The sequence below is a fragment of the Oryzias melastigma genome, linkage group LG6 (genome assembly GCF_002922805.2).
Source record: "Oryzias melastigma strain HK-1 linkage group LG6, ASM292280v2, whole genome shotgun sequence".
NCBI classification, from domain to species: Eukaryota; Metazoa; Chordata; class Actinopteri; order Beloniformes; family Adrianichthyidae; genus Oryzias; species Oryzias melastigma.
This window is the reverse complement of record NC_050517.1, coordinates 11293337-11319849: the sequence shown is the minus strand read 5'-3', so window position 1 is coordinate 11319849 and position 26513 is coordinate 11293337. Positions and strand designations below refer to the sequence as shown.

The window sequence follows — 26513 nt, the reverse complement described above, 5'->3', positions numbered from 1 at the left end:
AAACTGGACGTTTCATTTGGAGAATAAGGTGTACGGAACACCGTTTCCATTCTCCTTTGGTTTCTGCGCGTGACAGAGACATGACATAGGGTGGTGAAAGGGCTTCTGGGTATGAGAATGAAAGGGCAAAATAAAGTGTTCGTCCTGCGAACGTTTCTCTGATCTCTTTATTTTACATATGAATCTCTGCACTACCGACAATGAACCCGGAAAGTCAGTTCACTGGTAATTTGATTTCAACTTGCAAAAAGGTTCAGAATTTCTTAGTTTTTAACACCGATCTGGAAATAAATCTTTACAAGATGCTCCACATCTTTTATCTTTGAGCACGCCTCTGATAAACAGACAACTTTGGTTCTTTTCTCATTAATTTCAGACTTTAAATCTTGTCAATTTAGTAGATTCAAGGTCATAAATTTACGAGAAAAAAAGTCACAAGTTAAGCTTATTTCTTTTTGTTTATAAAGTGACCCTAATACTCTGTTGTAAAAAAACAGAAGGAAATATGATTCTAAGTTTCAAAGCTTTCTTTTGTCGAGTTAAAAGATTGGAATTTCCGATATAAAAGTCTGAAAAGATTGTACAAATAAGCTTTAATTTAAACATTATTGGTAAAAAAGAAAAGTGAGGAATGTCGTGTGTGTTAGTGAAGTGACATTTAGGTTTGTTTGAATTTTTCTTAGAAACGTGATAAGGACAGAAATGTATTCTGCCTGCTGTAAATGTTGTATAAATAAACAGGAGGACCCCTCTCGTTCGAGTCTAATAGTAGGACCAAAGCTGCAGGTCGAGGTCGGACTGACCTGTAGTCAAAGAAGAGCTCCTCTCCGGTCTGGATGGCTCTCTTGGCAAAGATGCCGATTCTGTGATCCCCGTTCACCATCATCACTGCAGACCGCAGAAGGACAGAGGCTAAAGCCAGAGACGGTCTGGAAGCACGTCAGTAACTCTCACTACCAACCCGTACCCCTTACCCTTTGCATAGCAGTTGGGGTTGACCGAATGGTTGGCGAAGCGAATTTTGTTTCCTTTCCTCGTGGCATCAACCACAAAATCTGCAGAGAAGAGACTTTAAAGCTGCAGCTGCGCTGGACTTCTGGCTGCTCTGTCAGCCATCTTACCGTTGTTGAGGTTGAAGAGGAAGCTGCACATGTATTTGTCGTAGACCTTCCCTCTGCGGTCTGCTTCGTCCTGGGAGATGATCTGCAAACAGGGGTCAGAGGTCAGCCTGCAGGTAAGACACGAGTTGTGCTTAAAAACATGAAAAAAGCTGATTTTTATGATCAAGACTTCGCTGGGGTCACTTTTTTTTCCTCAACATTAAATCAAACAATGGATTACTAATCTCACAGGAACAGATTTCTGTCAAATAAAATCATCATAAGGTTTTGAAAGGGTAACCAAACCCTAAATCAACTTTTATTGACTTCTTTAAATGAGGCTTTAAAAGTGATGTCTGTTGGTTCTTGTCAATTTTTTGACAAATTAAAATAAACTTGTTTAATTCCTGAAATTATGGCCTAAAAATTATCGATGTGCCCCCTACAGGTTGAATCGAGGTATTACAGTTGAATTTTGTGATTGGTCAACTGGTGTAAGTCCAAGAAGTTTTACATCCTCATGCTCTGAGCTCCAGAATAAAAGCCCCGCCCACCTTTGAACACATGACATGAGAGTTGAAGCTCACCACATGACCTTTTAAGCTCTCTCCGCGATGCAGAGAGCTCACCTTGTGACACCGAGAGAGCAGCAGAGGTCGCCCTGAGACGCGTAGAGCGGCGGAGCTTGATGCTCGCTCGCTAAACGGGCAGACAGAGTTGCTGTGGGATGGGGAGGCAGCCTGCTTGGGCCTCCTGAACTTTAGGATTTTTATTGAATTTATTTAATAGAAAGACCTTTTAGTTACCTCAAGCTAAACTCACTGTCAACCACATCTCAGACCACACCTCCTCTAGCCCCGCATTTTTCTAATCTGCGCAGAGGTTGGATTCAGCCTCCAGCTGTCCTGTTTGGTTAACCTTTAAACTAAAAGATTATTTATTAACGTCTCTACTAACATGTACTTTTCTTTATGTGTAAGATCGGCTTGAAAATGACTTCTTACTGACTGTTAATCAGAGAAATGACTGACCAGTAGCTACAGATTTGATCTGAGCTTCAAACAGAGTGAGGAGTTGAAGCTCCAGGTCAGTCGTGGTCTCCTCATGATGCTGCAGACTTTGGTTCTCACAGCTTTAACTAAAACACCTGAACATTTCTCCTGACGGCGACTGAAACGTTCAGCCTCCTGACGTCCTCTCACCTCTCCACAGTACTCGGAGATGAACTCGTTCTTCTGGACCGGCTCTTTGATGAAGATGCCCCAGCCGGCCACGTCTGAGGGGGCGAGCAGCAGGTGCTGAAACAGAGAGAGCGTGAGACCCGCAGACCCGGGTGAGCCGTTAGAGGAAGAGGCGGGCCGTCTCACCTTCTTCGCTCCTCTCTGGATGGAGCAGTTCTTGCAGGACACGTTCTTGCTGTCCCAGTGGTCTGCGGCGCCGCAGGTCAGACAGAGGTCCGGGTCGCACTCTCTCACTGCCAGGTAACACGGGCACTGCTTGGTATTGCACTGGGCTTTGCACCGACAACCTGGGAAACGGTTCTGGCCTGCAGGAGGAGAAATACGACAGGATGGAGACTTGTTCCCAAAAGGACGTAAAGCGTGAGGCCGGCCTTCTTACACTCGGAGCTGCACTGGCAGAACTTCTCACAGAAGTTCTGTGCGGTGACACACGGACAGGAGGAGTCACAGGGCTGCCGAGGGTGGTCACATGGCTGGTAGTTGTACACGTGATTGGATGATCCATCTGTGGAAGGAAGGAAAGCTATCACAACTCCTTGTAAAGAGAAACGTGCTCCCGTGTAGCGATGTGGCTAAATGATTCATCAGAGTGACCTCTGACCTTTCTTCAGCTGGATCTTCCTGCAGTGAGTAGCCCAGAGTCTATGTTTCCTCTTCTTCTTCCTCGGGGGCGTGTCCTCGTCTTCAGCAGGAGCTCGAGCGATGATGGCTGACTCTTTGACCCTGAACTCATAAACCTGACCCACCAAAGAAAGAAAAACATTTTACTAACAAAAAACTGAAGCGTTTCATCAGGAATGTAACGTTTTGAGTATAAAAACACCCAGAAGTTCCTCGTTTGATAACACAGAAAGTGTTTCCTCCATCACGGCTCACCTGTCTGCAGGTCTTGGTGCCGATGAGCCGTGCGATGGCGCAGAAGTTATCGTAGTACGTCCCGATGAGAACCCTGAACAGAGACGCTTCGGCGCCGCTCCACTCCACCGCCTCTGCTTCAGCCGTCAGCTTCATCTTCACTGGAGTCTGACAGCGCGAGTTCCCCTCTGAACACACCACAACAACGCTGATCATCTTCACTCATCGAGACACTTCAGTGCAGCAGAATTTAAACCTGAACTTTGGAAAAGTTTGATCTTCACATGTAAATGAGGAAAGCGTTTTCCTCTAAAGGAGCTGATTCCAGAGGATACTGCAGGTCTCAGAAATGTTAGAATCTGGTCAGAGTCTGCAACCTGCAGCTCCAGATCCACATGTGGATCTTTTATCTCTCCATAGTGACTCCTTGTCCAAACATAAAATAAGTCATGGAGATGCTGACCCAGACATATCGACCGTCAGAGTCAGCAGCTCCTCCAAACCAAAACTACCAAAAGAAAACTACCCGCCGCTTCAGGACAGCAGAAGCTTCATGACAGCAGAAGCTTCAGGGCAGCAGAAGCTTCATGGCGACGTACCTGAGCTGCTGGTGTTCTCGTCCTTCTTGTCTTCGTCGTCTTTATCGTTGTCTCGCTCGTCTTCTTTGCCGTCCTCGCGGTCGCTGTCTGCATCTTTGGTTTCTGAGGAAATGGTGGGGGTGCTGGGTCGGGAGCTGCTGTTGCTGTTGGGCTGTCGTCCGCGGCGGCGACCCACGGAGCGTTTGGACGGCGTCTTGGGCCGCTCTGCAACAACACCTCCAGGAAACTCCCGAACCATCCCGTCCTGGAGGACACAGTTCACAGCTTCAGTCCACTTGTTTCCACCTTAAAGAGTCACACAGGAACACAGAAAACTCACCTGTACGAGATACATGTAGCAGTCCATGCCGCAGGGCTTACTCTCCACCAGGTTCTCCAAGTTCTTGCGCTTGTACGTGTTTGGAGTGGCGTGAAAAGCTGAAAGAGGAAACAGAACCTTCAGAAGCAGAGCCACGCAGACGTGAGGCGGTGAGGCGTCCGTGTGCACTGACGGTGCAGGAAGCAGTCGTATTTGAAGCAGCGTCTGCAGAACAGCGTGTGGAAGGAGTGCAGGCTCTGTTCGCGCTGCACGGAGCGAGCGTTCGGCCCATCGATGTTGGGCGTGCACTCAGGCGGCAGAGCGCCGGGCAGCTGCTGCTCCGTCAGCTCTTTGTACCTGAAACACAAACAGGCAGCCTGAGGGAAGTTCATTCCACCGCTTCAGAAACATTTGTCATCAACAGGAAACGACAGAAGAATCAAGAAGATCTGGGACCCCAACATCAAATTAAATACAGGGGTCATAAAAGTTTCTTTGAGTTAAACTTCAGACTTTTTAAGACGATTTCATGGTCAAAATTGCAGCTTCTTAACTTGTTGTTTCTGCTGTAATGCTTAAGAGTTCTTTTTTCAAACCGAGGGTGGATAACAGCTGGTTAACCCGTTGTTTATTTCATGAGATTAATTGTGGTGGAAACATTTAATTTTTGAATTGGAATGTGAAGGGGAGAAGCAGCACAATTATTAAGCCTTAGATATCAAAGTTCAAGACTTTTTACATTTTTTTTTCAAATTCATACATTCAATGCAACTTTTTAGGACCCTAAGGGAACGATGTAAATACATAAGAAGCACCTGGTCACATGTGTGACTGGGAATGGGAAGTCTTTAACAATTAAGCTTTAGCTCCAGTGTTTATTCTTTCAACTACTGTAACTCTTCAACTGATAACTCCAGTGGATTCTGCAGCTGACAATAGTGAAGTGCTGACATAATCAACATAAATCAGCTGATTCTTTGAGTCGTTGTATCGATGCAAGTTGATGAGAAAAGCTCCTTTCTCGTTCAAAAACTGCAGTACGTCACCTAAATACGTACCGTATGAGCACTAGAGCTCCCACAACCATTAATTCAATAGTCAACTAATCACGATTATTCATTCTGATTATTCGACTAATCGGGTCATGCGTAAACTGGATGTAAAGCACACAGCTTAACCATCATCAGCTTTAAATGCTGCTGCGAGGCTTTTAGCAGGAACCACTAAAAGGTTCCACATTTCACCAGTTTTATCTTCACTGCATTGGCTCCCCGTCAATTTTAAAATCGATTTTAAAATTTTAGTTTATACTTTTAGAGTTCTTAATGGACAGGTTCCTGATTACATTTCCCAACTGTTTAATCCCTTACACCCCTTGCTGCCCACTACGTTCCTCAAACCTAAATTTACTCAAGGTGCCCAAGACCCACTATAAAACTGCTTTTCAGGCAGTAGCCCCGAGACTCTGGAATGCCCCCCCCCTTCTCTCCTCCGGCGACCAATTCAATTAAGTCTTTTAAGAAACAGTTGAAGATGCTCCTTTTTGAAAGAGCTTTTAACTAATTTGTCTTTTGCTCTGTTTTATTTACTTATTTGTTAATTTTTATTGTTTTGTTGCTGCTTTACTCTGAAAAGCACTTTGTGACTCTGTCTGTGAAAAGTGCTATACAAATAAAGGTTACTTACTTACTTTAACTAAAAACTAGATATACAGCATTACCTGTGATAATGCTAGTGTGAATGCTGTAAGCTGAATTTGGCTGCTGAAGATGCAGAAATTCATACCTGAAAACACCAAAGTTGATATCTGAAAAAACTCTGAAGCTGAAAGCCTGCTATAATATTAGTTTAATGCCAAATTAGCATAAAAAACTGAAAAAAGCCTGAGTTAGCCAAAATAGCTAGCATGTAGCTGAAATATTAGTAGTTAGTATTAATAGTCCATAAAACTAGCAGAATGTCATGATAATTTTCAACTTTACTACATTCTGACTCCATATAATATAAAGTAACGACTAATCGATTATTAAATTAGTCGTCGATTATTTTGATAGTCGATTAGTCGACTAATCGTGGCAGCCCAACACTGGGGTTAAAGAGTTAAATTAGTCTGTCCTGCTGACTTACACAGACTAACCTTTAGCTTCTCCTCACTGTTTATCTGAGAACAGATTATAAAGTTGTAAATGAACTATCTGTATCTTAGTTAGTCTTAAAAGGGGGCGGAGCTTCAGCTCTCAGACATCAGTCTGTTTGGACTAAACTTCCAATTTCCTTCTCATAAAGTTTGTAGTCAAGCTTGGCCTGGAAGACGCTGAACAGATCATTTCTCAGATTTGTTAGTTTCTGTAGCAGAAGTTGGTTTTTCACAAATGCAGGTAAAACCTTTTGATGCGATTGTTGAAAAGTGGACCAGCTGAACGTACAATTCCCTTAAACCTCTCAAAAGTATTTTTACATGCTCCATATTTCTTCATGGTGGCTGCATAGGTTACATAATCAAATGTTTTCCAATACTGATATAAATTGTACATTATTTTCTACAGGGAGTCTGTTATGAAGACTGAGGTGTAAAAGCTGCTACTCCAGAGTTTCTTCACATTTAGGATTCATTTTGCTGTAAATACTGGAATGATTTCTGCTTCCACAGGCGAAGTGAACATTTGTGTTGAAGCATGTTTTTATTTAGGCCTCGTAGTGTCTTGAAAATCCCTGTCATTATTTCTGATACATCCTGGAAATCTGCAGTTCTTTGACCTGAACTTTTTAAAGACACATTCTTGTTTCAAAACAACACAAACCTTCAAATTTTACCTCTTAAACTGAGACATTTTGAGAAAGAAAGCACATAAAGTTCGACACAAACAAAGCCACTAACTTCTCTTTGAGCTCCTCCGGGGAGCCCTTGTCAGGGAACATGGAGGAGATGGCTTCAAAAATCTTGTCTGAGGGAAACTTCTTGCTGCCGTCACTGTTGGTTCGGCCTGAAGATCCCACAAACACAAACACACTTGTTATTAGCCGACCACACTCTAGTTGTTTTATATAAACAATAAAACAGGTCAGTTTTCTACCATCTATAAGGATGAATGGTTTAACAGCTGGAATACTCCATTTTCTTTTTCTTTTTTCAATTTTGTCAAGCATCAGCCTACAACAACCAGTGAGACAAACTGACAGTTTTGTAGAGAATCTTCAACAAACCAGATCAGAACTTTTTGAAAACACGTTTTGATGCTTCTTTTCTCACTGACAAACATGACCGTGTCAGTAGACCTGAACCCCGTTCAGGGAAAGCAGCTCCTGACATGGCGAGTTCACAGAGCAGTCATGAAAGCACTGCTTATTCTGTGAGTGGAAATGATCAGCGTGTGCTCACATGCCGGACGCAGACGCACGGCGGCCCTGAGGCTCTGCGTGACGGGAGATTCCACTCAGAGTTCAGTTCTCTCTGATAAATAACCTGGTGTCTGCAGAACCCGTTCACCCTTTAACACAGGGGTAGGGAACCCTGGTCGAGAGCCATCTTCCTGCACGTTTTTCAATATACCTGCTCTGGCATGTTCTTATTGGCTGGACACACCTGAACCACGTAATTATCGTGGGTCCCTACTCAGGACTACTTCAAAATAACCAGCACAGAAACATTATTCTGCAGGAAAACTCCATTCTTTACGCTTTGTTGTAACCTGAAGACGGTGGGACTCACTCTCGTTACTGTGTCCATCCTTGCACGGATCCTCTGTGTGGTCTTTGCCGTCACACAATTCCATCTTTTCCACCTTGTAGTCCTGCTCGTCGTCGTCTTCGTCGTCCTCATTATCACTGTACTGCACCAGAGCGTTAACCAGCTCCACAAAGATCTCATCGTTGATGAAGCCACACTCTGGAAAACACGATTTGAGCTTGGATCATGAAAGGCAGCTTTTCAATGAGACCGGGGCCTTTTGAATCTGGTCTTTATTTTTCCTACTGCACAAGAAGATTTTAAAAAAAATCTTTTGTGAGCCTGGCTCTAAAGTTTCCGCACAGAATCTTTTTAATTGGAGCTTATTAAAATGACACTAAACTTGATGCAGGCTGAACAGGATAAACATTTATTGAACACTCTAAAACTACATTTTTAAAACTTTAAAATACTAACTTTTTAAAATATTTATGAACTAGATATATTGCATTATCATGCTAGTGTGAATGCTGTAAGCTGAATTTAGGTGCTGAAGATGCTGAAGTTGATAGATGAAAACACTGAAGCTGATAGCTAACTAAAATATTCGCTAAATGCCAAATTAGCCTAAAAAACTAAAAACTAAAGTTAGACAAAACAGCTAGCATGTACCTGAGAAAATAGGTAAACTCTAAAACAGTCTAAAAAACTAAAAAAAGCCTGAATTAGCAAAAACAGCTAGCATGTAGCGGAAATATTAGATAGCTATATATAATATATTAGCTCAAGATAACATCGGGTCATTAATAACAATAAAATGAAAATGATCTGGAGGGCCGGATCCGGCCCCCGGGCCTTAACTTTGACACATGCTTTAAGTAATAAAGACATCAGTGTTCTCTAGTAAAGCCCTCATGAATTTAAGGATTATAATCAAGATTATCACTGAAGTTGTGTACATGATAACCATCCTGTGCCCACCTCTGTCCCCATGGACTTTTCCATCATAGTTTTTGATCAGCTCTTCAATGAAAGTGCCGTCCTGGTCCAGGATCTCATCTCCCATGTAAGGAATGTTGTGCAGCACCGTCTCATCTTCCACCTGAAGCAGAGGAGCACCAAACAAAGTTTAATATCCCAGTTTGTGTTTGGGTCAAAACAAACTCCTAGCAGCTTCATGAAGAAGTGACGGACCATGAAGTTCTGCTGCAGCGGCGACCACGAGTACATGACAGGAACCGACGCAACAGCGTTCAGGGTCTTCAAGGGGATAACTTGTCTGGAGAACTCTGGGAAACCACTGTCCACTGTGCACTGGAGGAAGAAGAAAACGCAGAGGTCATTTCTCCATCATCCCAGACATTTCGAGAAGAAGGTTTGTTTTTTTTTGGTCGTCACCTCTCGAGTCCCTCGAGAGCTGACTGGAGTCATGATGTGAATGGGCTGGATCCGCCTGGTCTTCCACTCCTGGTTCAGGATGTCCGTTCTCTCCATGATTTTTTGGCGGTTGGAGTTGAACATACCCTGGAAAAATGCTCTAGTTCAATTTCCAAAACACAGAAAGTTTTGCTGCAGAAAGAGGCTTCTTTCTGAAACAAAAAACATCCAAAATCATTCAATAAGACTGAATTATTTGCCATTTTTACTGAGGCATCTGAAACTCGTCTAGAAACATGATTCAAAATATAATAATTTAAATAAAACATTACAATTTTCCAGCTGCAGGTCAGATGCTGATCACCAACTCCCTCCATCTGGATAGTAATATTATTTTTAATTATTGTTCAACTCTCAAATTTTATTGCAGGACTTTTGAATAACAGATTTTTTCAACAAAACAAAGAAAAATCATCAATGTGAAACAGTGTAAGATGCATTTAAAGACCACATTAACATGAGGAAGACTTTCGTGAACAAACCTTGACCTCGTCTGCCCGTCTGAAGCGTTTCATCTGCCGAAGCCTGGTGTACTCAGACTTTACCCTCCTCTTCCAGCAGGCAGGACCCTTGTCTGAGCGTTTCCCTGTCCCCATGATCAGCCTGCAGGGTGCACACAAAATCACTGTGCATTTAATCCCATCAGCATTTTCAGACGGGAAAGGTCAAAGCCAAGTAATAAAGTGACGTTTGCTGAATTTCCTCAAGGGGAGTTATAGTTTTGTGATTCTTTTTGTTCTAACTGTAAACCTGAAAGTAAAAATAAAAACCAGTTTAATCCAGTTCTTAATAATTCATTCAAAGGAGATCATATCACTCTATAATAGTACAAAAACTTTAAACTGGTAAAAAGAAAAAAAAATGCTTATTCACAGGTTTACTGCTTCTGAATAAGTAAAATCTATAAGTCAGAAATTAAAATTTATTTTTTAATTGGCAAAAATGAAATTGAGTTTTCAGCTCTTTCCTTTGTTCAACATTTGCCTGTCCTTGCTTAGAGATCAATCTGCCGCCCCTGCAGTTCCTGTCAGCTTGGTGAATCAGATTCAAACTTCACACTTGAGATCAGATGTGTCAGACACCTGTCATCAAGCTGCAGTGCCATGACATGCTGGCATAACGGAAATGAAAAGACTTGCACTTTCTGAGCAAAGACTAAAACCTGGGGATAGAACAACAACCTGGTCATCACTTACAGAATGAAGAGACAAAAATCTGCTTCATTCAAAGAAAAACAGCAGAAAGGCAACTTTTTAAAGTTGCACTTTGATCATTTTTTGATCTATTTTCAAAGTGTTCCCTGTGGTCTTTTGATTATGATTCTACTGTTTTTAGGCCACATCAAAAACCTGAGTTATTTTCTAAAACATATTTTCTGCAGAGCAGCAGGAAATTTGCCTCCGAGTTGTGGGCTGGACTTTTGGCACAGAGTAAGCCTGCACTGACTTCCCATCATTCCTTTGTTGATATGCCTTCTTGATAACTTACGACCTGACCAAACATTATCTGTGCAAATTGTTACCCATTTGGGAGCTATCCAGCCATGCTGTTCTGATCCAGATTGACAGGAAAACAAATATGTTCATGGATCTATTTGTCTGTAAGTGGATGCATCAGAGCAGGAAGCTTGTGGCCTGCTGATTGAAGCACCAACCTCACAACTTAAGGCTTTTTTTCCCCCACTGCATGTTTTCCCTCTGCACCTGATTCACAACAATGATCAGAAATGCAAATTTATGGTTATTCTTTTTTTAATGTCCTCCATCATGATATAAATGCTACAAGAACATGTCAAAAACGCTATGTTCATTGGAGTTGGTGTTTAAAATGTTCAAGTTTAATCACCAATTTCACAAAAGCTGAACTGTTGGCTTGAAAGGTTGTCATAATGTGTAGTTTGTGTTCTTTGTATTAGTTGTGTGAGCACAGAGATGATCATATGTTATTCTCTAGAGATTTTAATGACTTCCTGAAGACAATCTTCATCTTCAGACTAGGGGTTGACTACTGCCACCACCAGGAACAAAGATCCAGGATTGGTTGTCAGATAATAAAAATGTTATTACATGTTTAGAGTAGTTGTTATGTCCACGTTTTTCGTTTTGACTCTGAGGTGTATGACATTGTTGTTTGGATAAAATAAACTTGCAAAGCATCTTAGATGGCTATGGAGAGACATTTATCAGCCGGCTTTCGGTTTAGCACCGTAAAATGTGCTTCTCTTCTCCCCCAGCTCGGTAACTAAAGTTAAAAATAGACATGTTTACCAATACTTGAACACTCATCCATTCAGAACCAGAAGAGACAATATTTTACAAGTAATCTCCATGAGAACTGACATTAAAAGTTGGTATGTTGAGCTGACTGATCTTTTTGACAGCCACACAAAATGTGGCACGACAGCCCGGCGAGCTAGCAAACAGTTGGTTAACAAAGACAGGGAGATCACAAACCGAGAACAAACTCGGTCGATTTGGATGTAAAGGAAATTGCTGTATTTCAACACAATGACAGCCGTCCTCACCTGTCCAGGAGGCTCAGTCCTCATACGGCGGAGGATTCGGAATGGCAAAGACAGAGACACGCAAAGTCGTCCTTTGTGTTGGAGATTAGCCGCTCCGTGTCACTGCTAGCTGTAATGTTAGCTTCTAGGCTAACTAGCGGTTAGCTAGGCGGGACGGAGCGGTTTACTTAGCGCCAGAACCGGCTTCGCGTCATCGACTCAGGTAAAAACAGCGTTTACTTTAGGTTCGAGTTTGATTTAAATACTCCGTTCTTTCAATTTTTTGTTTGAGTTTCCCACAGTTACAGTATCCTTTCCCTGACAAGAACGCTGTTATTATAATATTTCCGCCCGCACTCAAACACGGTTCAAACTGCTCGCTGACTCTCTCTCCGCCCACTTCGGTTGCATCGATTGCAGAGGCGCCAAACATTTGGTCCAATCAAAGAAGCCGATATTGGATGTTCCAGTTTCTTCTTTCACGATAGGTCAGCTGGCCTGACACAGGCAGCCAATAAGAATCAGAGGAACGCTGGGGCCCTGCGGTGGGGACATGTGCACCGGTTTTCTTTGTTCTCTAAACTGTTAACGAAATAAAAACACATTTTTTAAGTTTATTTTTTATAATAAAAGCTAACAGTACGTTTACCAGTGCGTGCACATGGTTACGATCCAGGTCTATCTAAAATTAGTTTAGTATCTACATGGCTGGGCTCCATATTATCTAAGAAATTGGATGTACTGTTCATTTTATTTAGGGTGAACTCTGAGACGCTGTTCCACTATCCAAGCGAAGCGAGATGAAATACTGAGATTAAAGATTATTTGTTTCTATGACTTGAGACACATGAGTCAAACTCAAGGCCCGGGGGCCGGATCTGGCCCTCCTAGTAATTCTATCCGGCCCTCCAGATCATTTCATTTTATTGTTATTAACGATGTTGTCTTGCGCTTATTTTTAACTTGTATCATTTTGACAAAATATATTTTTATGGACAGTAGAATGTTAAAAGTTGTTTAAGGTTTAAGTTGATTTATTATGGAATTATATTACTGCCTGTTTTTATTCATAATTATGATAAAAAGTTACAGTTTTAAAGTTTTAAAAAGTTGGCATTGTGATAGTTTTTTGGGCTATTTTGGCATTTACTAATTTTTTTTTTGGTCAATTTTGGAGTTTAGCTAACATTTCAACTATTGTTTTGGCTAATTTAGGCTTTTTCCGGGTTTTGTAGGCTATTTTGGCATTTAGCTATTTTATTCAGCTACATGCTAGATGTTTTGGCTAAGCTAAGATTTTTTTAAGGTTAATTTGGCATCTAGCTAATATTTTAGCTGATAACCAGCTTCAGTGTTTTCAGCTATTTGCTTCAGCGTTTTTAGTTATCAACTTCAGCATCTTCAGCTATCAGCTCTAGCCTGTTCTGCGGCCAAATTCAGCTTACACTATTTACACTAGCATTATCCCAGGTAATGCTGTATATCTAGGTCATAACTGTGTTTAAAAGTTATGGCTTTAAAGTTTAAAGATTTAGTTTAAGAGTGTTCATTATACTGTTCGGCCCGCGTCCTAAGGTGTGATTTGGATTTTGGTGCCTTGTGTGATTGAGTTTGAAACCCCTGAATTAAGATGTTTCTACATGTTTTTAATATTTATTAATTCGACTTCAGAAGTCACTTGTTAAATTTTAACAGATTTATGGGAGAAAATTGTTTTAAACTCCAGAAAGTTAGCAATTATCTTGTAAACTCATACGTGTAATATAAACAGCACAATAGCTTTATGTGAGATTTCAATAAACAATTTTTATGATGAACACCATAGATGTATAATTTAAAATTGAGGTCAATTTAGCATCAGTTCTAAAGTGGTACGAAATTATTTAGGATTCACGCTTTCATGTCTAAAACTAAGTATTTTTCCAACAAAAATAAGCCGTTGGACAGAATGAATTAAGTCTTAATTTGTTTATTTCATAATTTCCTTTGGGAGTTTCCAATATTTGTACTTAACAAGTTAATTAATATGTGATAAATAATATTTTACTTTTTTTTTTTTCTTAATTAAATGTTACGGTTTGTGTTTTTGTGCCTCTACGACGGTGATTGGTTGCCTCTCTCATTGCGTCATGGCTTTTTGTGACGTCCCGAAAGTGGAAAGTGAGGAGGGGGGTGTTTGGCATTTCCATAAGGTTTATATGAAAAACTCAAAAGAGAAAATTATTAGAACATTATTTATAGCAACGCTTAAAATAAAATAAAACACAGGCTAATTAAATTGGCATTTTAATTTTGATATCGTCAATTAAAAAAACAAAAGTTTTTCACTTCCCCCTTTTTTGGACATGGTTCATTCCTTCCTCGTTCGAACCTTGAAGCGGGAGGAACTAGCTTGTTTTTTCTTGATAACTTAAGGCAGAAAAGTGAAGCGGGTGAACCGCTTTAAATAAAATAAATACGGGCAACATTTTTTAATCGAATCACAACAAGAAAGCTGTTTGTTTCGTGACTGTATGTCGTTGAGCTAAACTAGCTAGCGGGCGTTAGCACCTGAGGGTTCATCACAGTCCCCCAGGAGGATGGACACATCGACGTGTTTGAAGTCTCTGCTGCTGGCTATCCAGCAGTACAGGGACTGCAGGACGGCGCAGCAAGCAGCGCAGCTTCAGAAACAGGTGGAGGTGAGCACTGACCTTCAAACGGGGTCTGTTTCAGCGCTCTTGTCTAGTGTGAAACATTTATGAAGAACGCAGCAAAACTCCCATTTCATAACTGGTAGTTGTCAGAAACTTGCACACAGTAGTGATCTGTAAACATGAATGTAATCTCATCTCTGCTCAGTAGGTTCTGATTGTGTTCCTGAACTCTTGACCTAATCTGATCCACATCAAACATATCTGGATTTCCAGAACCCTGCTGACTTTCAAAGAAACAATCCCTAGAATTTGTATTTTATAGTAAAGTACTCGATTCAACTCAGATTATAGTTTGACAGAAATAATTCTTAAAGAGTTTTTATTTTGATGCCCTCTTCTATGGAGTGAGCTGCTGGGGGGGTGGATGCACTGACAGGGAGAGGATCAATAAACTCCGTAACATCCACGGATGTGATGGAAACTGGAATCATGACCGATCCTCTTCATCATCATCCCCTGATGAGATCATGGGTGTTCTGAGCAGCTCCTTCAATCAGAGGCTATAACATTTCACTGCAGGAAGGAGTGCTTTTGCAGATCTTTCCTCCTGTCAGCTATTAGACTCTATAACTAAAAGCCAATTATTATTGTTGATCTGCATTATTATCTACTGTTCTTAATAGAACTATAGTAAAAAGTTGATCTCCCCTTTTGTGGGATCAATCTAGTTCTATGACAGAGCAGACGCTGCTGTTGAGCCGTTCTCATGTCTACAGTCTGTGTATTTGACCCGCAGCTCATGTGTGTTTGTTGCATGTTTGCAGGAGGTTTGGGGCTTGAAATGCGAGCAGCTGCTGACATCTGGCAGCGCTCTGACCAGCGAGTGTGTGAGCATGTTGGTGGAGCTGACTGCAGACCCGCACACTGAGCCCAGCCTGAAGAGCTCCATCATCTCTCTGCTGGCACAGTTAGGTAGAGTCAAAAGATTCAACCTTATTTAACTAAGAGAACTTATTATGACTTCCTTTTTTACTGAGTTTATTAGTTATTTACAAAAAACACAAGTGACATGTTAGCTGTCAGATCATTGCAGTTTATAACTTCACACCTCATAATACTGAAGTGTGAAGTTTGAATCTCAACTCTGCTGGAAATTAAACACAGTGTATGTATGGCTTTGATGAATACGTTTAAAAAGCAGGAATTTCAGTCCAGGTTTCATTCATTTGCTCTGTTAACGTTTAATCAGCACACATTTTTAAAAGGAGCATCAACCAGATCCAATGAAATCACAATAAGATGTTTATGTTCATAAACCAGGCAAAGTTTGTATCAAATGATTAGGATAAACAAGTTGCTTCCGATTCACTAGAGCACTAAATGAACATTAAATTGTATTTTTCATTCTTGGAAAACCAAAAAACAGGTTCTGTTCGAAAACTGCTGCGCCCAGACTGTTCAAACCTGGATTAAGTTATGCTTTGGATAGTAAGAACACATTAAACACAGTTTCTGATTTGTGAAAGCTTTATTTGATTTGTGAAAATTTGAAATAGGATGATTTTTATCATGTTGCCAAACAATAGTGCAAAAAATGCAATAAAAATCTCCCCTTTTCACATTTTCCCAAATTAAATAAAGCTTTAAAAAATCAGAAACTGCTTTTATTGTATTCTTTACTATCCAAAACTAAATTCCATTTCGATTTTTCTGCAGGGCTGCACGGTGGTGCAGTGGTTAGCGCTCTTGCCTCACAGCGAGAAGGCCCCGGTTCGACTCCCGGCTGGGTCCTTTCTGTGTGGAGTTTGCATGTTCTCCCCGTGCATGCGTGGGTTTTCACCGGGGACTCCGGCTTCCTCCCACCGTCCAAAAACATGCTTCATAGGTTGATTGGTGACTCTAAATCGTCCCTAGGTGTGGATGTGAGAGTGAATGTGTGTGTGATTGAGGCCCTGAGACAGACTGGAGACCTGTCCAGGGTGTACCCCGCCTTCACCCATCAGTAGCCAGGATAGGCTCCGGCACCCCGCGACCCCGAAAGGGAAAAAGCGGACAAGAAAATGGATGGATGGATGGATGGATTTTTCTGCAGTCTAGGTCCAGGGGTTTTTGAACAATACTTGTTTTTTAGTGTTCAGAAGTGTGAAAAATACAATTTTTCCTACGTTTTGGAGAAATTCACAATCTAGATCTGCTCTTTCTGACTGATCTGCTGTGTTCTTCTCCGTCTGCAGCCTCTGACGACTCCACCCGGGAGCTTCTTCACAGCAGCTACAACCTCACCAGCACCCTGGCTGCTGTCATCCACTGCTACAGCAGCACTCCAGGAGAGCCGCTGGTGCTGCAGGTGAGAGCAAACTGCATTGGATGTGATGGGAAGGACCCCCATTTCAGACAGAAACAACAGTCTTAGACTGTATTCTCATGTCGTTCAGACGTTCCTGCTAATATCTGGTCTCATCTGAAGCTACTGCCAGTTCAGTGTGCTGTTGAAATGAGAGAAAGAAATAAAAAATAATTCAATAATGTGTTATATTTTCAGGATTTCATGCAAAATCTCAAAAGTTAGAACTATTGAATTATGTTTTAATTTTTGAGTTGATTTTACACCAACTAACAAACTTAAGTTATTCTGTAACAGAAAAAAAGTGTAACTGCAATTTAAAATGCCAATCATGCGTATCTTTTAGACCTGTACAATACATCACACATTTATCAGCATCACAATATCAGCCTGTTCAATATATGTGTCAAAAAACATGACTTAAATAGCTATAAAGGGTTACCTTAAATTTTGACACATGCAAAAACAATTTTAGATTTAAATGAAACTGATGCTGTGAAATTAAAATCATGCATTAGTTGTTTTGCTACATGGTCATGTATCTCAAATCATATTGTCATTGCAATTAGTGCTGCCACAAACGATTATTTTAACAAACGACTAATCACCAATTATTTTTTCCAATTAGTCAACTAATCGGGTCATGGATGTCACTGGATGTAAAGCACACATCTTAACCATCATTAACTAACCAAATAAACTAAAAATAAATACAATTAAGATGATAGTTTATTAAACTTTTAATGAATCGTGCAGCTTTTGTAGTTTTATTTGTTTCTGGTGTTAAAAGAAGATTAAATTAAATGAGGTCAGCATCTGAAACAAAGGAACTTTATTTTTCACAAAAGATAAAGTTTTGGTCTCACTGACTCAAATACAACTAGAAAAGTTGCATCACCTGCGATAATGTTGGTGTGAATGCTTTTTGCTGAAAGTATTTGCATTAATTTCTGAAGGGATTTGCTGAAAATGCAAAAGCTATTTGCAAAATGTTAAATTTGCTAAAAGAATAGAATAAATAACTAAGAATGAGCACTGAAGTTGACCTGAATTTCTGAAAATGACTAATCGACTATTAAGTTAGTCGTTGACTATTTTAATAGTCGTCAATTAGTTTCAAATTTCCACCACAGTCGACTAATCGTGGCAGCCCTAATTGCAATATCAATCACTAATATTGCAAGTTTGCTAATATTGTGCAGCTCGTGCAAGTTTATTTATTCATCTTGACAGGAAATGCGAAAATAAGTCACATAAAAAAGGTTTAAATGAGAATCACACTTTTCCAGTAAAACATTTGCTTCTGGAAGAACCCCAGATCTGCTTGTGTTAATCTTTTTTGTTTTTTAGCATTATGGATATGTTTTAGTACCAAAATTCAAGTACAGTACAGCATACACAGTGTAACATACAAACATATCAGAACATTTTCCTCGAGCAAATCAAAGAATAAAACTGTTTAACACAGTCTCATAACAGAATAATTCACCCAACATTAAACAATGACATGAAATAAAACACATATTTTAAATGGTTTCCAATCATTTTCAGTTTTATGTTTTTAATTTTTCTATAGAGACCAAATATATATTTTAACATCTGTTTCTTTAAAATTGTTTAATAAGGGGACACTTCCTGAACATTTTCTCTATGTATAATAATATTTAGCCCAATGATGCATGTTTCTGCTCTTGCTAACTCAGCAGTGGATGTCATGTTGTGCTGTTGGCCTTTCAGTGTCTGCAGGTGCTGCAGAAGCTGACCTACAACACTCGCGTCTTCCAGTCCACCAGCTGCATTCATCAGCTCCTGGAGTTCCTCATGACCAGCGTGTAAGACCAACACATCTCTGACTACAAACATGGGCTTGTTTCTGAATTCCCTGTAACCTCCTGACTACCAGATTCAAAAAAATGTCCAGTTAAAAATTGTTTTATAAACTAGAAATCTCAGAGTTCCATCATTGAGAAGCACAAATGTCCTGTGCAGACACCAGAAGGAGTTAAATGAGTAGTATGCAGTATTCATGTCAAGGAATGTCATGTTCAGAGGACATATTTGCATATTTAATGGGTTTGACATTTTGTAGTTCTGCCGGAATCTACAATTCTAAAATCAAGTATCCTAGAAATCTCCCATACCTACCAGCGTGCACGGATGATCACTAGATTGACAAATATAGAGCAATTTGTTAGAACACATTTTCATGTGTAAAAAATTATTTTCATTTATATTTTATGAAGTATTCGTCATCAGAACACAGAGGATTCATAAACGGTCAAAATGCAAATTTTTATTACGTTTGTCTTTCAGGAAATCTGTGATGTCATATTTGCTGTTTAAAATTTAAAAAGCAGTGAGCTGTTAAGATCCAGAGCACTAGATACTCCCGCACTACATTGTTTTTAGTACGAGTAGGGAAGGAATTCAGACAGTCTGTTCCTGTTTGTCCACAGCCAGTCGCTCAGTGATGACATCATCCTGCCGTGCCTCGGCCTCTTGGCCAACCTCTGTCGGGACAACCCCTCTGTTCAGACTCACATCAAGTCTCTGGTGAGCTGCTGGATCACATCTTAGCCCTAACTAGTGGCAGAATTCAAACTTTAGTGTCATTTTATCGTCTTATTGTTTAAAGTGTTGATGCAAAAATAATTGTAGCAGCAGCTACCTGTTTAATGGGAAGCCAACTGAACCATGAGTCCTGAGTTTTACTGAACATAGATGACATGTTCAGTCTGATGTGGAGGGTTTAGAGCATGTGATAAAGTCAAGACCCAGGGGCCGGATCCGGCCCTCCGGGTAATTCTTTCCGACCCTCCAGATCATTTTTTTTATTGTTATTAATGGACCTCCTGGACGCCTCCCTGGAGAGGTGTTCCGGGCATGTCCCACTGGGCGGAGGCCCCGGGGAAGACCCAGGACACGCTGGAGAGACTACGTCTCTCGGCTGGCCTGGGAACGCCTCGGGGTCCCCCCAGAGGAGCTGGAGGAAGTGGCCGGGGAGAGGGAAGTCTGGGCATCTTTGCTTAGACTGCTGCCCCCGCGACCCAGTCCGGGATGAAGCGGAAGAAGATGGATGGATGGATGGATGGATGGATGGCCCGATGTTATCTTGAGATTATTTCTAACTTGAACGATTTTGACAAAATATATTTTTATGGAGAGTAAAATTTTGAAAATTATTTAAGGTTTAAGTTGATTTATTCTGGAATAATATTCCTCCCTTTTTACTGTTCATTTTTATGTTAAAAAGTTACAGTTTTAAAGTTTAAAAATTGGTATTCTGCAGCTTTTTGGACAATTTTGGCATTTACTAAGATGTTTTTGGCTATTTTGGAGTTTAGCTATTTTTTCAGCTGCATGCTAGCTGTTTTGGCTAACCTAAGTTTTTTTTTTTTTATATTATTTTAGGCTAATTTGGCATTTAGCTAATAGTTTAGCTGGCTATTAGCTTCAGTGTTTTCAGCTATCAGCTTCAACATTTTTAACTATCAATTTCAGCCTCTCCAGCAGCCAAATTCAGCTTACAGCATTCACACTAGCACTATCACAGGTAATACTATATATCTAGTTCATAATGATGTTAAAAAGTTACGGTTTTAAAAATTTTTAAATTTACTTTTAGAGTTTTTTGTCCCGTGACTTGAGGTGTGTTTTGGATTTTGGCTCCTTGTGAGATTGAGTTTGACACCCGTGGAGTTTCTGACGTGATCTCTGTGCAGGACAACGTGAAGCCGTTCTACCGGACGCTGATCAACTTCCTGGCTCACAACAGCCTGACGGTGGTGGTGTTCACGCTGTCTATTCTGGCCAGCCTCACTCTGAACGAGAAGGTGGGGGAGAAGGTGGGTCTGACTTCACAACAGCGTCTTCTCTCTGTTCTACAGGCTCTGGATCCTTCTTTGAACAATGACCTTTAATTTGTTGAGCAAAGAAGGAAATCCTAAAACCAAGTTAAGACTGAGCTCGGGAGGCTGATGCTTGACGTGACCTCAGGTTACTGGAAGAGGATTTTTGTTCACCTGAACATATTTTATCCATGACTTCATATGACTGATTAGTTCACTTCTGAGTGTGTCTCCAGCAGATGTTCACATCGTTTGTGGTGTTTATAAATGATGTTTTACTTCACATTCTTGCAAATTTGGAAAAATGATTTGGTTTTGTTTGGTTACCAGCTCTTTGATGCCAAAAACATCCACCAGACGTTCCAGCTCGTGTTCAACATCATCGTAAACGGCGACGGGACTTTAACCAGGAAGTACGCCGTTGACCTTTTGGTCGACCTGCTGAAGAACCCCAAAATAGCAGAGCACCTGACGAGGTACGCTCGCCGACAACACTGAGATACCGTTTGCTCAGAGCGGTCTCACAATGATGGCTTTACCTTCCCAGATATCAGCACTTCTCAGCGTGTGTGACTCAAGTTTTAGGGCTTCTGCATTCCAAAGATGCTGACTCAGCAGCTAAGGTGAGAGGATCATTTTACTAAACATGGACGGTTAATGCTAGAGGTAACCAAGAAATGAGCAGATGCTAAATCCTCATGAAAAGCTCATAAGCCAACGTAAAGCAGAGTAAAAAACATTTCTGTGTGAGTTTAGTGTTCAGTATTTCACAAACACACAGGTGTTATAAATGTATTATAACTAATTATAACCACTCCAGCTGATACACATCATCTGTGAAGGCTTTTGAGGGCTCCAAAACTCATATTAATGATGGAAAAAAAGCATTTATTGTAGAAAATCCCTGGAAAGTCCTGGCAAGTTCAGCCCAAAGTTTAGAGCAAGAGTGTTAAACTCAATCGCATAAAGGACTAAAATCCAAAACACACCTTATGTTGCGGGCCGAACAGAATAAACATTTATTGAACACTCTAAAACTACATTTTAAAACTTTAAAAATGTAACTTTTTAACATAACTATGAATTAGATATACAGCATTATCTGCAATAGTACTAGTGTGAATGCTGTAAGCTGAATTTGGCTGCTGAAGATGCTGAAATTGATAACTAAAAACACTGAAGCTGATAGTCAGCTAAAATATTGGCTAAATGCCAAATAAGCCTAAGAAACAAAACAAAAAAACCCTTAATTAGCCAAAACAGCTAGCATGTAGCTAAAATATTAGCTAAACTCCAAAATAACCTAGAAAATCATATTAAATGCCAAAAAAGTCCAAAAAACTAACAGAATGACAATTTTTAAAACTTTAAGCATAAATATGAATCATAAAAAGTAGGAATATTATTCCAGAATAAATCAACTTAAACCTTAAATAACTTTCAATATTTTACTCTCCATAAAAATATATTTTGTCGAAATTATACAAGAAATAAGCGAAAGATAACATCGGGTCATTAATAACAACAAAAAAAAATCATTTGGAGGGCCGGATAGAATTACCTGGAGGGCCGGATCCGGCCCCCGGGCCTTGACTTTGACACGTGGTTTAGAGGAACTGGTGCTGCTCACACTACTGCAGACACTTTGGGTGAAAACATGTAAAGGTTTTAGCTGCACGGCTTAAGTAAACAGTACAGCAGCACTTTTTAGTTTTGCAAACATGAACCGTGATGTTCAAGAAAATCACACAAACCAAAGCTGAACCATACCAGTGTTTGAATTGAAATGTTCTCATTAGAACTGACATTTTCTGCAAATGAAGGAGGAAACACAACAAGTTGTTTTCTGCTGTACTTTAGTAAATCCTTTAAAATGGAACTTATTATCATCCATAAGTAGTTATTTTATTTGTTGATTAAAGACCCACTCCATTAAAATTGTGTTTTATATGATAGTGTATATATATTTAAAACAATATAAGATCCAAACTGTATTTCTGAGTATTTTTTTATTCAAATTCTGATGGATCTGCAGTGAAAAAAACATGGTTTGAAAAAGCTCTGCTATATGAAGGAACAACTGTCGTTGGCAGCCAAAGTCTCCTTGCTCCACTACAATCGAATGCATCCACTTGCAGACAAACAGATCCAATAAAGTCTTCATCCTCTTCGTCTGAGGTGGAATCTGGATCAAAACTCTACAGTTGGATAGCTCCAATATTGCTTGTTGTTTTTTCTTTGCTACTCTACTGTTAGCTTGGGCTTGTGAGGTGCTATAAGCTGATGGTAGAGAGTGTAAATGAAGGGCTGAAGGGACTCACAGGTGAATTCATGATGAACTCCTGATGCTCTGCAGAAACTGTCTTAAAAAACACACTTAAGAAACTGCATAATCGTAAATAAGAGACCACTGGGAACACTTTTAACTGAAGAAAATCTAGTTAGAGTGGGACTTCAAGGCCCAAACATGGGTGGACAAGACAGGAACTGGACCTGTGACCATCCCATCAGAGGTCGAGCTCTCTACCTCTGCACCACAGATGAAGTCAGGTAAAGACGCAGATTCCTCGTGTCTGCTGTGAAGCACAGAGGTGGAAGGTTTATAATCGGGTTCCTTGAAACCAGCTCAGTCTGTTCCTCCCAGAACGCTCAGTGGAAACAGCTGTAGAGGATCTTCCCTGAATGTTTGTGTTTGGTGCAGGTGCTGGAGCTCGTCCTGGCCATGTGCTGCGTCTCCGGCCTGCGCTCGCAGCTGTGTGACGTGGTCTTCAGGCCTGCTGCACCCAAACTCAGAGCTGCGGGCCGAAGGCAGGGCGGGGGCCTGGACGGGGGTCCAAGGACAGAGTGCGGGCTGGCTCTGGTGCAGTGGCTGACCTCGCCTGTGGAGGGCGCCGAGTCATGCTCACTGCAGGTCCTGCGCCTGCTGAACAAGCTGCTGGAGGTAGGACGTGAAGACAAACCTTCAGAGCAGGTCACGACTTTTAAATACAGTCTGCACTTTTTTTTTGTTAAATGGTAAGTTTTGTCATGTTACTACATCCAAACACCTTAAAACATGTAGAAAAAATGTTTTTTGTTCTTTTTTTTTAGCAGGAACTGTACTTTACTGAAGGTCTGTTTTAGACTCAGATTTTACATGAGTCATCTGGACCTTTTGTGGATCGATTTAACGTCAATATGGACACCAAAGAAACTAAAACTTCAGAGGCTAAAGCCAGCATTTTCTTGTCTGGCTTTCAACCAATAATTTCAGTTTCTCTGACAACAGTTTTAAAAATATTTTCTTATCCTCTTACAGTGAATTTAAAGCATAATTTTACTCCAAGAAAACCACAACTTTTTAACATAGTTATGAACTAGATATATAACATTAGCTTCAATAATGCTAGTGTGAATGCTGCAGATGCTGGTGCTGATAGCTGAAGATGCTGAAATCGATAGCTGAAAACACTCAAGTTGATAGCTGAAAATGATGAAGCTGATAGCTGAAAACACTGATGCTGATAGCCAGCTAAAATATTAGCTAAATGCAAATTAGCCTAAAAAACAAAAAAAGATAAAAACTTAGATTAGCCAAACCAGCTAGCATGTAGCCGAAAAAAATAGCTTAACTTCAAAATAGCATAAAAAATGAAAAAAAGCCTAAATTGGTCAAAACAGCTAGCATTTGATATTAGCTTTACTCCAAAACATCCTAAAAACTTAATTAAGTAAATGCCAAAATAGTATAAAAAGCTAACAGAATGACAATTTTTAAAACCGTAACATTTTAACATAATTATGAATAATAAAAAGGCAGAAATATTATTCCAGAGTAAATCAACTTAAACTTTAAATACATTTCAATATTTAACTCTCTAAAGAAATATGTTTTGTCAAAATTATACAAGTTAGAAACAAGCACAAGATAACATCAGGTCATTAATAACAATAAAATAAAATGATCTGGAGGGCCGGATAGAATTACCTGGAGGGCCGGATCCGGCCCCCGGGCCTTGACCTTGACTCATGTGGTCCAACACATCCATGGTGGGTGACTCATGTCCACAGCCTCGTGAACCCCCCCATCCTCACACTCACTCTTCCTCTGACCTGCGTCATGAATGTTCTCCTCAAACTCCTCTTAGCTGTGTGAGGTTCAGGTTGTCCTCACGGATCTCTCTCCTCTCAGGAGTCGTTTGCAGCAGAGGTCGTGTCTGAATGCACTCTGAGTTTTGTGGAAATGCTCCTCCCGGTCCTGCTGGGGTTTCTGAAGGCGTTGGATCCCACACGAGGAGAAGCAGTTTTGAGGAAGCACTGCCAGCGTGTCACACATGTCACCAACCTGCTGCTGAATATCCTTCTCAAAGATCTGAGAGTCTGCAGATCGGAGGTTCATTTGGAAAACATGCTTACAGAACAAACCCAGGAAGAATGTTTGACAGCCGTTGATCTTTCTATTTGAAATGTTTACAGTAATTAAAGTATGAAAGTGTTAGATTTTTCTACATAGAACAATCTTAACTTTTTCACTTTTGATATCAGAAATATTTAATCCTTTTCAAAATAAAATACACCATGTGTTAAATAAGATCCTCCTGCTGCAGCAGATTTACTTCAATTAAAATGCAGGAAAGTCAAACACGACATTTTCATCATTATGACTTTAGTGCACATCATCTTTTTTCTCCTTTTTAACTACTGAATATAAATATGACAGCAGAATCAACTTTTTAAAAGTTATATGTCTAAATTGAATTACATACTTAAAGAATTTTGCGTCTGATCAGCATATAGTTGCTAAAAAAATCTGCTTTAAATCTGTGGTTTATTATTCCAAGTGGTCTATTATTAGAATAGATGTGAACCTTTTTTGTTCATTTATCTGACATGTTAAAATCTAGTCATCAAGGACCATGATTTATTCAATCGTTGGCATTTTTCTTTAAACCTGAAGACCTGTGGATCCTCAGGTTCCCTGGTGTAGTGTGTGCTCATCTTCCCCTCTGAAGCCTTAACTCCGTCACCTCTGTGCTTGGAGGAGTCCTGCAGGTCCGTGGTGTCGGCTCAGGTCAGTGCCCAGCTCTGCCTGGCACAGGTAGAGACTCTCCTCTCCTGTTGTCATAGCAACAGCTCAGTGACCCTGCATCCCCCCCAATGTGAGGATGACCTTAGGTGAGATTGTTTTTGTTGCTTTTTTTGTTACACATTTGCTTCTGGTCACTATCTGGTGATTTGTGTGGTTTTGTCACAGTCAGGTCTGTGCAGACGCTTTGCTGAAGACTCTGGAGTTGATGAGCAAGCTGAGGCAGCAGGTGAAGGACATGGAGACCAGCTTCTACAGGATGTTACAGGTGCTCCTCATTGTCATGCATCTCCATCTGCTGCTCGGAGGTTTAGCTCTAACTCAGGGGTGTCAAACTCAATCACACAAGGGGCCAAAATCCAAAACACATCTTAGGTCGTGGGCCGAACAGGATAAACATTTATTCAACACTCTAAAACAATGTTTAAAAAACTTTTGATCTGTATTGTTTTATTATGAACTAGATATATAGCATTATCTTTGAAAATTCTAGTGTGAATGCTGGAAGCTGAATTTGGTCGCTGAAAATGCTATTGCTGATGGTTGAAGATGCTGAAATTGATAGTTGAAATCCAGCTAAAATATTAGCTAAATGCCAAATTAGCCTAAAGGACTAAAAAAAAAGAAACTTAGGTTATCCAAAACAGCTAGCATGTAGCTGAAATATTAGCTAGACTCCAAAACAGCCTAAAAATCTTAGTAAATGCCAAAATAGTCCAAAAAGCTAGCAGAATGCTATTTTTTGAAACGTTAAAACTGTAACTTTTCAACATAATTATGAATACATAAAAAGTCAGAAATATTATTCCAGAATAAATCAACTTAAACCTTAAATCTTCTTCTTTTCCTTTGGGCTTTTCCCTTCAGGGGTCGCCACAGCCAATCAGTTTCCTCCATCTAAGCCTGTCTTCAGCATCCTC

General features: G+C 40.3%; 3 protein-coding genes across 7 annotated transcripts in view; 2 read left to right on the top strand and 1 right to left on the bottom strand.

The window, feature by feature from the left end:
• Nucleotides 1-12123, bottom strand: part of ezh2 (enhancer of zeste 2 polycomb repressive complex 2 subunit) — a 14557-nt gene extending 2434 nt beyond the window's left edge. The window contains exons 1-19 of one of the 2 annotated variants that reach the window (XM_024282115.2): nt 11722-12123; nt 9680-9800; nt 9470-9514; nt 9159-9284; nt 8955-9074; nt 8742-8862; nt 7803-7979; nt 6972-7077; nt 4287-4450; nt 4115-4212; nt 3796-4039; nt 3218-3384; nt 2943-3078; nt 2721-2846; nt 2468-2646; nt 2303-2398; nt 1122-1203; nt 975-1055; nt 804-888 (exon numbers count right to left, since the gene is read on the bottom strand). In XM_024282115.2, coding sequence (XP_024137883.1) covers nt 804-888; nt 975-1055; nt 1122-1203; nt 2303-2398; nt 2468-2646; nt 2721-2846; nt 2943-3078; nt 3218-3384; nt 3796-4039; nt 4115-4212; nt 4287-4450; nt 6972-7077; nt 7803-7979; nt 8742-8862; nt 8955-9074; nt 9159-9284; nt 9470-9514; nt 9680-9793 — 2267 coding nt within the window. In that variant the 5' untranslated portion in view covers nt 9794-9800; nt 11722-12123. The remainder of the gene's footprint in view (nt 1-803; nt 889-974; nt 1056-1121; nt 1204-2302; nt 2399-2467; nt 2647-2720; nt 2847-2942; nt 3079-3217; nt 3385-3795; nt 4040-4114; nt 4213-4286; nt 4451-6971; nt 7078-7802; nt 7980-8741; nt 8863-8954; nt 9075-9158; nt 9285-9469; nt 9515-9679; nt 9801-11721) is intronic. The other variant, XM_024282116.2, reaches the window with a different exon arrangement.
• Nucleotides 1-26513, top strand: part of mon2 (MON2 homolog, regulator of endosome-to-Golgi trafficking) — a 448157-nt gene that overhangs the window by 391599 nt on the left and 30045 nt on the right. The gene's annotated exons all lie outside the window — the stretch shown is intronic.
• cip2a (cellular inhibitor of PP2A) overlaps nt 13777-26513 on the top strand; it is an 18012-nt gene continuing 5275 nt past the window's right edge. Inside the window, exons 1-12 of the mRNA XM_024282112.2 lie at nt 13777-14381; nt 15161-15308; nt 16571-16683; nt 18418-18512; nt 19137-19233; nt 20403-20525; nt 20859-21004; nt 21076-21151; nt 23230-23469; nt 24700-24862; nt 25535-25682; nt 25762-25861. Coding sequence (XP_024137880.1) covers nt 14280-14381; nt 15161-15308; nt 16571-16683; nt 18418-18512; nt 19137-19233; nt 20403-20525; nt 20859-21004; nt 21076-21151; nt 23230-23469; nt 24700-24862; nt 25535-25682; nt 25762-25861 — 1551 coding nt within the window. The 5' untranslated portion in view covers nt 13777-14279. The remainder of the gene's footprint in view (nt 14382-15160; nt 15309-16570; nt 16684-18417; nt 18513-19136; nt 19234-20402; nt 20526-20858; nt 21005-21075; nt 21152-23229; nt 23470-24699; nt 24863-25534; nt 25683-25761; nt 25862-26513) is intronic.